At 39.2% G+C, this 13,541-nt stretch overlaps 2 protein-coding genes across 10 annotated transcripts in view; one reads left to right on the top strand and one right to left on the bottom strand.

Annotated features, from left to right (window-relative positions):
- The window catches only part of usp32 (ubiquitin specific peptidase 32), a 66,004-nt gene extending 59,921 nt beyond the window's left edge, over window positions 1-6,083 (bottom strand). For all 8 annotated transcript variants that reach the window (XM_067593827.1, XM_067593832.1, XM_067593833.1 and 5 more), the window contains exon 1: window positions 5,885-6,083. In XM_067593827.1, coding sequence (XP_067449928.1) covers window positions 5,885-5,942 — 58 coding nt within the window. In that variant the 5' untranslated portion in view covers window positions 5,943-6,083. The remainder of the gene's footprint in view (window positions 1-5,884) is intronic.
- Window positions 6,084-7,229: 1,146 nt separating this feature from the next.
- Window positions 7,230-13,040, top strand: si:ch1073-145m9.1 (CDP-diacylglycerol--glycerol-3-phosphate 3-phosphatidyltransferase). Of its 2 annotated transcripts, XM_067593837.1 has the most exons (6): window positions 7,230-7,444; window positions 7,692-7,787; window positions 7,978-8,090; window positions 11,748-11,871; window positions 11,992-12,164; window positions 12,247-13,040. In XM_067593837.1, the coding sequence occupies exons 1-6, from the start codon at window positions 7,405-7,407 to the stop codon at window positions 12,310-12,312; spliced, it is 612 nt and encodes a 203-aa protein (XP_067449938.1). In that variant the 5' UTR covers window positions 7,230-7,404; the 3' UTR covers window positions 12,313-13,040. The 2 variants fall into 2 exon arrangements, with proteins under 2 accessions (XP_067449938.1, XP_067449939.1); XM_067593838.1 differs by lacking the exon at window positions 7,692-7,787 and having other exon boundaries at window positions 7,232-7,444.
- The last annotated feature ends 501 nt before the right edge of the window (window positions 13,041-13,541 follow it).

The following is a 13,541-nucleotide window of genomic DNA, read 5'->3' as shown; positions in this document are numbered from 1 at the left end:
GAGGACTTTTAATGAGATTCAAATATTAATATTTGAACACTACCTGTAGAGCCACTACATGGAAAACTGTTAACTCAGTTTAGCATTCTTCATTCTAGATGAGCCTATGGCATTTTGCAACATTTGGCTGCACAAAGAGAAAAGGAGAGAAAACAACACACACCCTTGTTGTGCACCTTTGCTAATACTCACAGGCTTAGACTACCATACTGATTGAGTAGCCCTCAGATTAAGGAGCTTGTTCAACAGTCTGTCAAACTGATATGTAAATGTTAAACTGATAAAACGCTACATTCATTTATCAGTAAAACAAATACATATTAAGTAATCTGGTAAAGCGCTCTCTTATTTATCATAATGTGAATAACTGTTACATAAACACACATACTGTATATGCAGGTAATCAATAAGGTGTTCATCTATCCTAGAGAGCCAGCCTGCTATCTAAGGCAAAACTAAAAATATACTATTGAAATACAGTCATCTACTATGCAAATTGCAATAATCCAAACAACAGCCCGCCCATGTTTCCATAGCAAACACCATACTGGAGGCCACTGTGGCAGCAGCAGCAGATAAAATCTACACCAGGGAGCATGAGGTGGGAATGCAAAGCAGCGGTCTATCACCTATGCTGATAAGGCGTGCTGACTTCACCAGAAATGCAAGGCTGAGCACTTCTTTAGGTGACTGTTAGGCTGTGTGTCAGAGTAGTTAGAGTGACCATGACCATGGTTGTTGCACTACTAAATTATGCCGTGGTCAACCACAAAGGTTTAAATGGCCCGGGAAGGTGTTCCAGGGAACCTATGGAAATATTATAATAAATAGGATTACAACATTTATGCATTACTAATACTGTGTATTTACATATTTTTAAGGTTTTTAGGCCCGGTCTATGTCAGGTAGCTAGAAAGGTGGTATCTGATAAGAGGCAATACAAGAGGAATGATGATTATTAATAAAAACGGCACGCCTACTTCTGAAACACTATCATACATTTTACACATGTATTATACTCGTGTACTGTAGGTTCCCTAGCTGTGCGTGTACATACATATATACACTGACTAACATAGAAAGGCCAACATAGTCAGGCTGCATTTGATTTGTCCAGCTTCATAAGTTATCACTGGCAATCAGGAACAGACAGTCTCCAAAGCTGTCTGATTACCAGCATTTTAACCAGGATTCCTGCCAGCATGTTCACACGGAAGAGGAACAGCTAACCAACCACATGCAACATCACTATAGTCAGGTGTTCTTACAACAATGCAACACAATACAAAAGATCAAATATGACAAATATGAATCACCACAGAAGTGAGTCACCACCTCTGGTAAAGTCAGATTAGCAGGTATTCTCTGTTACAGTCAGCGGCTGCTTCTGAAAATCTTTCTCCACAGTTAATTGGTATTTAAAAAGGAGATTACTTTAAACATTTACCTTTTATGTTACTCAACACAGAATCATAGAAGCCTCCTGGATTATTTCACAATACCATAAAGGTTATAAAGGTTCCTGTCAGGTAAGTACGTTGAAGAACATAATGAGCATCATCAGCTGACTGCGGCTATTAAACTAAAATTGTACCATTTCATCACTTGATTGTAGAAGTGAAACAATTAGTCAATTAACTGATCAGTCCATTCAGAGTAGCGATTTTGATAAGTGATTAATAATTTCAGTCATTTTTCAAGTAAAAATAGAAATCTTTCTGGTTGCAGCCTCTCAGATGTGAGGATAAGTTGCTTTATTTTGTGAAAGCAAACTGAATAGTTTGGCGTTCTGAACAGTTCGCGGGACAAAACAATTTCATATGATTTTTTTCCCCCCACAAATGCTAATTTTACGAACCAATGATCAACTTTGACAGTTTCCTGCTCATTCAAGTCAATGTTCAATCATGTAAGTAAACACTCTATGAGAAAAATGAAGAGGACTTTCACCTGTAAAATCCTCAACACTGGTGCAGTGGTCCACTCTGTCTGCCTCCTGTTTTAGCTTTTTACAACATGTGTGTTGGATCTCTGCTTTGATTGGCAGAGACCTGTCAGTGCTGAAATTCCTTTATGCCTGGACAGGTTGATAGAATTCATAAATGTATCTACCTATCAAGCAGCAGCTTAAGAAAGCTTATCTCAACATACTTGATGTTTCAAGCATCTGCACTGGTACCATTTCATATAAATGTCTTGTACTATGACTCCAAATTGGTAAATATTCCCATCTCCTGTTTGCAAAAAAACTTTGTGGCAATTTATTCTTCACACTTATACAAATGTGTGCATTGTCAACAACATAGATCATTTTCTCTATTTAAGAATTTGCACAAATAACACTGCAAACATTTGTGGATCTGACCCCTTTTCTGTAGTGGACAATATTATGTCTACAACTTCAGAGAAAAATACTATATACACTAATACTATGAAGCATATGCTAGCAATCATACTGTGCTGTGGTTAGAAACTGTAAACAAAGTGAACACATTGCACAATCAACCTGCACAATCAGGCTTGAAGGAAGTACAAATGACTGAGCTTACTACAGAGACACTTGAAAGCCTCGTCTCTCTCTAACAGGATGCTTCCTGACCATTATCCTAGAGGTGTCCTACTAGAGTGAGCCTCCATGAAAACTGACCCCATAATTGCTGGAGTCGGGCCTGCTCTGGAAATTAGGAATGCTGCCATGTGACTGGTCAGATAAGGCTGGATGGCTGGATAATTCCACCGCCTGCGTGCGTGCGTGTGTGTGTGTGTGTGTGTGTGTGTGTGTGTGTGTGGTCACATGTGATCATCAGAGTGGGAATGGCAATCTGCTTGAGGAATGTCCAAACCACCACACAAGGAGCTGATATTGAAAAGATGCCATTTAGGCAACAACAGGTCGAGGTTTGATCAAACATGAGCATCTGGGTGAAGATAACTTCAGCACAAGACCCTAATCATTTAGATAAATATGAACGCAAAGGACAGGTGAGTCCAGTCCAACTTCCTTGTAGGACCCTGGTTAAGTTATTATACTGTACTGAATGAATGTGTAACAGCCTCTCAAAGCCTGGAATCCACACTGACAAAGTTCAGCTGTTGCCAACCCAGGGAGTAAAGTCCAGCAAGAAGGCCACCGGGAATAAGATCTCCTGTGTGCTTCCTGATAAATGCCAAAGAAACTAGAAAAGAAGGAAGGGTCATTACTGTGTAGCGTGTGAGCCCGTTAGCTAACATCATGTAACATAATCTACAGTTCTTGATATAATGACCAGGTGTTGGTAAATTAGCCACAGCTGGGCACACAGACAAATGGACTACAGCCCAGGTGTTGATTTTTATCACGGCAGACATCGCTTCATTCATAATTACGATGCATTATTTTCTGATGATCGAGTTTGTTGTTTTTCTAAGTTTCTGATAGCCATGAAATGTATGCCTTTTTTGTTTTATAGCTAAGGGTTAATTTATAGCCTACCAAAGCACAATTAATAATCAGAGGATGTTTGTAAAAGTTTTATTTGAATAAATAAAAGGAAGAGAGAAGGAATGAACAATACAGATTTTGTTAATGTTTATTTATCTAAACTTAATATTTTCAAAGGACACTTCACTTGCAACTTTTTTTTTTTTTTTTAATATGCCATGGTGAGCATTTTAATTTGACTCGTCATGAGCCCTGTAAAGTATGTCTATAATCATCTTTGGATATTATTTGGACACCAACATCAAATAAACGAATGTTTACATTTGGAAAAAAATCAGTCACTATTCTCTGAAGTGTGTTCTTTCATTTGGTCGATGTATTTCTTCATCAAAGGTCATACGATGTAGATATGTTGGGTTTTAATGAGCTTCTCCCATAGGCTTCAATAGAACTGGCACCAAAGTCTGGCACCAAGCAGAGCATTAGAGCACTAGTATAATGACTTAATGACCCTTTTTTCTTTTATAGTTTCCTTGTACGAGGTCACCCACGCCTGACCTTGCTCACGTGCACCAACAGTCAGCAATAACAAAACTATTATCTAGATAGAGAGATTTATTTGGCAACAATACTGATATCAGATATCGGTCCAATAATGATTCAAATTGCTGGATTGGGTATCAGTGACAATAACAATACAGTCAATTTATATCTATGTATTTATTCCTTATGTTTTGTTTTACAATATTAGGAAAGCAATATTGAAGTCAAGCCTGATGTTGCCTCTCACATAAAAAAATGATCCCAGTCTCTTCCACACAGTGAGGCATACAGCTTATTAATTTAACACTGGTATCGGATCGGTACTCGGTATCAGAACTGAGGAAGTCGGTCAGTGCACTCCTAATAAAAGTACATGCAAGACTGCAGTCACTCAGTCCTGACGTACGATTAAATTATCAAGGATAAAAACACAATAAGGCTAAAAGCTTGTTTCTACTGTGGTCCTTTAAGGGTCAAAGGGGGTAGGATGGCAGATATTCAAGTCTGGCAAGACCGGTTCAAACACATGCGATACCAAAACACACAATCAAACTGACCAACAAACAAAGACAAAAACAGAAGAAACATACAACAAGAAAAGCAAACTTATGATTGGCTTTTCATCAACCATTTATTTACAAAAAGTTTAAAACCCCTCTCTGTTGCTTCAGAGAACATGAAGAACTGTTCCAGAGAACTGCAGCAGTGTATGAAAATTTGCCTGCAGAACTCTTGAGTCTGAAAGGAATGATGTCTATTAAGCTTTGTGTTTTGCTTGTTCTATCTAGACTCACTTTCACCTGATCTGACTGCAAAATGCTTTGACAAGTACCTATTTGAGCTGAAATACATTAACTGACGTTGCAGTAGATAGAGGCCTTGGACTATAAAACAAAGATCAACCAATGGCATCTCCAGTAAAAAAAATAGTAATTGCCCACAGAATAATTTGAAGAGATAAAATGCAGCGACAGCAATGTAAAGCACATCTGTTTGTTGTTCCGCCCTGACTACACAGCTAGCTCATGTGTGTTCAGTTTAGCAGAAGCAACCTGACAGTCCTCTAGCACAAACACTGACGATTAACGTTAGCCCACATCACATGGCGAGGCTTGAAATCCGCCAGACGAAGGCTAAAACAAACTGTGCAGGTATTTTCCTCTGTAGCAAGCCAGCTAACTGCCTAACGTTAGCTACTAAACAAGTAAGGCTGGTAGCGGCACAGACGTTACAACGTCAGCTAGCAGAGGGGATAAGAGCTCCGGAGCATATTGTAGTGTCAGCCAAAGAAGTTAGCACACATTCAAGGCTGCCTGTACAACTGTTTGGGCAAATACTGTCAAGCCAGCCCATCCCTCCCCGTTATATCCAACAGCAGCCCCACAAACAACGCTTTTCGTAGCTATGGAGAGAACGTCACGCCAAACCCAGTCCAAAATATCTGTCAATTTAGCATGACCATGCTTATCAGCACAGGCTCAGCACATGAAATTTCACTTATCACCATTTATTTATTACCAGGAAATAATAATTCGATTCGGGAAGCACACAATCCACGAAACTGCATTTAACTACAATTTATATCAACTCAAGTGAAAGGAAATCCCTTCCTACTGCAGCCCAATGTCGTGTATATTGGAGGACGGCGGCTGCGGAAAACACTGACTTAGCTATTATTAAACTTGACATATAGTTAAAACCCGGGCAGCTCTGCGAATATTTTCAATGCCGAATTGAAGAATTGGTCGAAACAGTTCTGCGGAGGTCGTATCTTCTTTATTGATATGTACGTATCTTGTCTACTAAGCAGAGCCACTTAAACATACAGATATTAACGGGTGGTTCAGACGTGCCGCTCTTAGCCTAAAATCAGACAGTTGGCTAAGCTAGCTGGATTTAGCCCGTTGCTTTAAGGCTTACCTCTCTTGACGGCCTCGTCATACGACAGGAATCCTATCCTCGACTCTTTGGCCCCCATGCTCCCCTCATTTCATTGTGATATGAGGAAATAAACGTTAAGACCGGAGTTCTTCGGACGTGTCGCCTTATCCGTTTGTTGTGAAACGGTGTAGTATGTGTGTGTGCGTGTGCGTGTGTGTATGTGTGTGTGTGTGTGTGTATGTGGTGAACGGGTGAATGTGTTCAGCGACGCCTCCAGTCTGTCACATGATCTGACTCCACAGGTCAGTTGATCAGCGCTTTTAAACGCTTGTAAACACAACCGACATGACAGACAGAAAAGTTTTATTTTGACCTCAGTTTCTCCCTAAGAATTCCACCACTGTTTTTCAAACTACCAAAATGCATTTTGACTCATTATGCGCAGTCATACCCAACTGTCAGTGTGTACGTGTGTGAACGCTAGGCTGTAAAGCAGTGTGAGTGGCTCCATCTTGTGGCTGCTCCGCTGCATAACGCTACATCACCACAGCGACCTGGTAGCACGTTGGTAAACAGAGCAACTACGTTGTCCTGCACTTTAAAGTTTTGAACATAAAGTTGTTGTTGTTGTTGTTGTTTTTTTACTGTGTTTTCGAATGCAGTTTATTTCACATGTACATAGCCTCCAGTTCATTTCGCTTTATGTACGGCTAATGGAGGTAGCCCATATCTGCTAGTTGCCCCTTTTACATTTACTGAGAAGCCTTCCGCTTCTTGAACTCTTCAAAAAAGTACAATTTTAATGTTTGCTGGCTCATAGGTGAGGTGCCTTCCCCAAAGAAAACCACTTAAGACTTTTTAGAATTTGTTCGAAGAAATTCATCACTTTGGCATGTTCCAAATATAAGAAGGATAACGCTGATACATTTTGACTAGTTAATTATAACCATTATGCAATATTCCTAAAAAAATATACTACGAAGACTTAAGCTTCTAAATCAAATCCTAAAATTTAACAATATACTGTCAATCAGAGGCATTCAACTGACCATTCTTATTTAAATGCATTTCCCTCATAAGCATAATACTGTTAAATTTCCAGATTTTAGACTGGAGTTTGGTTTAACGCTGCGTGCGACTTTATTTAGCATTGAGGAAGGAAAGTATAAAGCCTTGTTTGAGTTTTTAAAAGTAACTGGGTTAATGAAGAGGATTTGGGTTTTTTTTTCGCTCTCAGTTCTAATGGAAACAAGGAACTCTGGCCAACACTCCAGCATAGTGGGTGGCGGTAATGCACCCTAAACACTAGTTGCCACCCGCCATTAAACAAAAGAAGAAGACGCTGCACGCGTACCGTACGGCAACGCAGCGTCACTAGAGCTTCCTCGGTCACTCTATTGACCTGAAGAATATGAAGGTGCTCACAGCTTGTCGACACCCTACGGAGATTCAACGAGGAATATATTTATGAGATATATGGTCACAAGTAGTGTTCTTGTTTGTTTTTCTAGCTAGTTGTCCGCTTACAAAACTGGTTGCATCATTTTAATAGACTGAAGATGGTGCACAAAGTTCTGCTTTACTGGCCGAATATCATTGGTGAATAATATTGTACATTAACTTTTCAATAATGTAACGTTACCTGAGCGTCAGTTTACTGTACATAAGACGTGGTAGCTGAAAACCCGGGTAACTCGCCCACTAAAATAAATAATAGCTAGACTAGGATATTGTATGGTACCCATAATATGGTCAGTTAGATGGAGGTGACCAAATGTTTCATTGAATTCAAAAGTTGTGTCACGTGGATGATCAACTGAGTCAGTAATGTATTTCTCTTTTTCAGGATACTTTCGAATTGGCCTTGTGTTTGCTGCTTGGGCAGCATATGAAATACCAGCAGTGTTTGTTCTTTTTTACTCGATCTCCATAGCACTTGATGGTAACGTACCATCTGTTCACTTTATTTGACCTGCAGGATCAGGCTTGGAATTTTCACTACTCTGTAATGTTGATAGTTTTGAAATGATGTGGCTTGTAGGTTTTATTTTGAGCTAGCATCAGACTGGACTATTTTGGGTGCAATGTTGATAGTGATATTATAACATTGTTAAATAATGATATCTGTGCAGGAGTAGATGGCTGGCTGGCCAGGAGGCTGGGTCAGACCTCCAGGTTTGGGGCCTGGCTTGACGTAGTGGTGGACAACCTGGGCAGAGGCATGCTGTGGAGCCAGCTGTATGAGGTCTGATGGCTGCAGCACATTCACCACATACAGTACACACACACACATACACACATACACACACACACACACACACTAGTGCTTACGCCAGGCTGCAATGTGATGATGATCACATGAAGAACTGTGCCTCTGGCATATTGGCATCATGTTTTATTGGACACTACTTCAGGCTTCATGTCTTAGATTTACAGTACCAACACAGCATGTTATTATGCAAACTGTGTTTTAATTGGCTGCTGTCATCAAGCTGGTAAACACTGTCTCTTGATCTCCAGCAGCCTGTACTGTTAACAGCAGTCAGGATGGATTTGTGGAATCATGCTGTTTATGCCAAAAACAGGCCCTGCTGTCAACATGAAGCAGCAGAAGCCATGTTTTCTATGTTTTATTTAGAACTGGCCAATGTTTCAATCAAATCATTTGGGATTTAGGCTGCTCACTTAAAGGCCAATAAGTTATGGTTCATATCATGTTCTATATTCTACATGCAGCAAGAGTAAACTCTGGAGTGTAAACACTCCAACAAGCTGCTCTTCAGGACGTTGGCCATCATATCAAGTTTAAAGTGTTTTTGCATGTGTTAGCCCTTTTAACACAAATCCTGTTTACTTTGAACGTTCTCCAAGGTAAACTGTTACTTTTTAGATTCACTTTTTTCATTACGAGTGCGTCATGTCTGCACTTATTTTGTGGTATTGCAAGGCAGACTTTATAATACTGTTAAATTTTAGGAGACCGATGGCTGCCTGGAAGGAAAAACAAACAAAAAACAACCAAGCAAACATATTCAATATATACACCGTAGTTGTGACCAGAAATGTTGGCATTGAAGTAATATTTGAAATAAAAACTACTTCCCCGTTTACATATGTACAGTTGATGTATACAGTGAAAGTGAGGTGCTGAGTTGCAAATGTTCGCAATATAATAATGATTCAACCATGAATGACTCCCCTCCAGATGTGTTTTAAGATGTATAAACAATAATAATAATTTGTGTAGTGACTTGATTTCGACAAAACAAAAAAACCTAAGCCACAGTGAGGGGCTGTTACCGGGACATGTAATTGACGCGTCGTCATGCGGCGGCTCCATGTACTAAATCAAACATCCTCGGACTTGCGCTTCAGATGTGTTTATTTATCAACGTGCACCAATAAAGCATTTGCTATGCATACACTTATATCTATAACTTGCATGAAAACAACAAAAAGGCTTAAAGATTAGCCTTTAAACGGCGGTCAAAAAACTGTGTGCTTCTCCCGGTAAGCAGCACACCTGAGGAGTAATTGCCTCTTCTTCAACATATACCTTTCCATATGCTGCTGTCCAATACGCCACCTACTGTGGCAACCAGGGAATGACCTTAACACAGTTTTAGATACAAATGGCTTTAACAATTTGTATCTGATATGGTTTTCCCACAAAAAAATTCAATTATCTTGTTTAAATCCTTAAAAAGACATCTGCTTCTTCTTCCTTATTAAAAATGCTATAAACTATAAATATACAAATATTATTCATACAAAAGTTTAAGTGCTGGACACGAGATGTCTCCTCACTGTTAAGTCCATTCTCAGTGTTTGTGCACTGAGGGTTTCAAGTTTCCATACTTGTGTAGGTTACCGGCCCACAATTGACTCCAAACTAGTTGTGATGTCACAAATCCTGCTCGCCCCTTAAAATTTGATTTTGAGAAACTTTCCCCCTCCAGCAGATGATTGTGAAAACAGTCCTAGTGTCAAACTCTGCACAAACATTATTCTGCACAGTGAGGCTCAAACATCCAACTGAAGTAACATGGAGAGAAAAAAAATGAGCTGAGGGAGCCTTAAATATCAAATTTTAACCAAAGAGTTGATTCTCACTGCTGATTTGTGTCCCCATGTGTGCCACACTGAACATGTGGAGTAGAAGGAGAGTTGGCCAAAATAATATGAGAAAGCATGGATATTCTCAAGGCTATGAGTCAGTTTCTGGAGCTCTTCCTTTCCTTTGTCCACTGTAAACAATGTTATAAAGACTTCTAATAACACCGGCACTGTGGCCGGCCACCCTGCACATGGCTGCAGGAGAAAAATTGATGAAAGATGAACAATGAAAGGATTGTTTGAAAGGTGAAGAAATAACCTAAATCAAGTGCCAAACAGACTCAATTTGACCTTTTAGACACAATGTACACAATGTGTGTAAAGGTCAGTGTGTTTGGTATATGTAGTAGGATTCCCAGGAGAATCTTTGAGACATGAACCCAACCGAAGGTCACTGAAACATATCTGAACTAACCAAACTCCCTCTGGGAGAATGTGCTGTGTACAGATGAGACCAAATTAGAACTTTTTACTATTGAATCTAGATGTTTAAGCGAAATGAAGCCTTTAATGAAAAGAACAGAATCCCTACATTCAGACATGAAGGAGGTTCTGTGATGTACTGAGCCAGTGACACTCACTGGGTGTCTGGAGCATAATGTTGAACCAAGTGTCAGTGAGCTTGATCTCCTCAGAAGATCACAGGTCTTTCAGCAGGACAGTGACCAGAAACATACTTCAAAAAGCACCAGAGACTAAATGCTGGATAGATTCTAGCCAGCAATGAGTTCAGATTGAAATCCAATCAAACGTGTGGAGAGAAAAGAAAACAGCAGAAGTGAGACGGCACCCTTACAATGTGACAGAAGAGCAGCAACTTAAAGAAGAATAACGGCTCAAACTGCCAATAAAGAGGTGTGTTTATTCACAGCTGTTCAGTTTTTTCTATTTCTAATTTTAGTTTAGCATGTCAGTATTTCTGTCAATACCATTTTTCTGATATAAAAGCAAATCTTAGGTTCTCAAAGGAGAACGCTATGTAAAAGAGCAGTTTTCATTCACTGTATTATTTTCCTGTCATGTGTCTACGTCAACACAAACATCACTCAGAGTCCACTGATTTCTTGATTTTAGTCTTTTTTATTTTCCCCTCTCATTTAATTTTTGCTGTGATAGTTTTCCTTTTTTCCACAAACAAGTTAGATTCTTCTTATCGGATGATGTGTACAGAGGAGTTGATATTGATGTTTAAAAATAAAAGAACTTAAATTTACTGTAACTCAGCAGTAAAAAAACAAACATGTGGCTAAAAACTAAAGATGCTTCATAACAGCTCAGAGCTTTTATATATCAGCTGGTTCAATCACTGCCTCAATCAGCTGATTGTCCACACTCAACATTCCAACAGCAAAACTCCAGCAATAATTTATGAATAATTATTAATTAACCTATTTCAATTCACTGTATTTCATTATATGTATGCATAAGTAATTAGAAAAACGGTATGTCAAAATCATAATTTTGCCTTCAACACTAAAGGCAAAATCAAAAATATGGAGACCAAATATCTTTCAATTTCAACTTATTTTTGAATAATCTGAGTTACTCTAAAAAAAAAGTGCAAAGGCACCAGTATTTTTGGCATGTTTGACTTACTGTATTTGTTTTGGAGAATGGCTGGTAATGAAGTACAAGTGTGGTCCTTTGAGACGGCTTCTTGCTTACTGTGACATCAAGCTGAACAGTAACTGAACCACTCAGCCTCGATTTACATATTCCTACTTATGGCAAAGTAACAGTGGTGTATTTGTCTCTTGTCTGTCGTCCTGTATGTGTTGTATGGTAGTGGGGTTGGCTGGTGTCTACACTGGAGTGGTGTGTGTTTGTGTGCAACCACAGTGCCCGAGGTGACCACTGGAAGAACAGCTTCACCACCAGCCCTGCAATCATACAAGCCATCATGGCCAATGGTAACAAGTCTGTCACTGTTTATAAGTTGATGTTCATATATACTGTACAGCTCAAGATAAATCACAGATCCTGTCAGTTGATTTGAGTTTCATGTGTGTGTGTGTGTGTGGTGCTGTCAGGGTTTCGGACACCCCTCGGCACATGGGTGGTGAGCGGGCTGCACTGCCTCCCGCTGTGGCTGTACGGGTACCAGCAAGGTTTACTGTCCAGCTGGTTGTATCTACCGCTCTGGATTCAGGTTCTGGGGACTGTGCTGCTGGCTGCAGGCCGCCTGCTAGCTCTGTCAGTGGAGGTAGGAGATGCCATTGTCATAAACATCATGATGATAAAAAGTTGAAGTTGCATTAAAGTGCTTGTCTAATTTGTCTTTTCAGGTGTTTTGTATATGGACATACATTGATTTCCTCACCAATGATGAGCTGGAAGAGAAAAAGAACTGAAATTCACTCAGCAGACCTTTGCTCTCCTGCCTTCACACTTATTTCATGTTCTCACCTCAGTAGAAAAAGAAGAAAAAAAAAGATCAGATCAGTGAACATGATTGATTTTATGCATGGCTGCTGCTGAGTTACTAGGTATGGCTCATCCCCCCCTGCTCAAAATTAGAAGAAAGCAGTGAGTGAGTGATAAATAAATACTAAAGACTATATATAGTAGTTATAGTTGTTGACTAATACATAATAAACACATATCTGCTTACAGCTACATTATAGTGTGTTATAAGCCATTTAACAACTGTTTATATACTGATTATAAATGCTAAATAGGGGAACTTAAAATAAAGTGTTTACATACATGCAGGGAAATAAGTCTAAAAAAACCAAAAGCAATTGTTTTTAATTAAAACTGGTTGAATATCTGGCAGTTTTGAATGTACTGTCTTACCTGAAGCAACAGCTGTTTACCACTGTACTGTTCTAATGTAAGAAAACTCAATGTTAAGCAGTTATTAAGCAAAAGGCTAACTCTGGTGTAGGACGATGTACACTCTTTAAAATATGACAATCAATGCAAATATAACCAAACATTATAACCAAAAACAAAGCTGTGAATAGTTACAAGGTTTTCATTTGATGATGATGATGATGATTGATGGGAAATCCCATTAAGAAAGATCTAAATGGATTTGGTTACATAAACTAATTGTAACCAATTGTGTAAAAACTAATTGTGAAATAAATTTTTATGTGTTGACTGTTAAAAAGGTGTGGCTTTATTTCTTACTGTGCATGATGTTTATCATTATATCATTAGTTTGAATATTATTAATATCATCAATACACATGAGTCTGATTAGATAGGTAGATACATAGATAGATGTTCTGTGAATTACTTTTAGCCCAGAAAGTTAGGACACTCTCTTTATTTTTCGGCGTTTCTCCTAACTCAGCCAGTCAGGAGCAGCTTTTAGCCTTAGGATGTTTTGTGAATATAGGCCCTGAACGTTACAGCCATATGTAACAAGCGCTTTATTGAGGTCCAACACTGATGTTGGGTGATAAGGCTCGTCAGGGTCAGCATTCCCACAGGTGTTGGATGGGGTTGAGGTCATGGGTTTCTGTGCAGGCCAGTCAAGTTCTTCCACAGCAAACTGAGAAACGTAGCATTTCTTTACAGGGCTGGCTTTGTGCACAGAGGTGATGTCATGTTGAAAGAGGAAAGGGACAAA

This window comes from Thunnus thynnus, chromosome 7 (genome assembly GCF_963924715.1).
Source record: "Thunnus thynnus chromosome 7, fThuThy2.1, whole genome shotgun sequence".
NCBI lineage: Eukaryota > Metazoa > Chordata > Actinopteri > Scombriformes > Scombridae > Thunnus > Thunnus thynnus.
This window is presented reverse-complemented; position numbering and strand designations above follow the sequence as displayed.

Coding starts and splice junctions, on each gene's coding strand:
- si:ch1073-145m9.1 (XM_067593837.1), top strand. CDS start 7,405: ATGGTGCACAAAGTTCTGCTTTACTGGCCGAATATCATTG. Junction 8,091..11,747: donor TGTGGAGCCAGCTGTATGAG/GTCTGATGGCTG, acceptor GTTGTATGGTAG/TGGGGTTGGCTGGTGTCTAC. Junction 12,165..12,246: donor TGCTAGCTCTGTCAGTGGAG/GTAGGAGATGCC, acceptor TTGTCTTTTCAG/GTGTTTTGTATATGGACATA.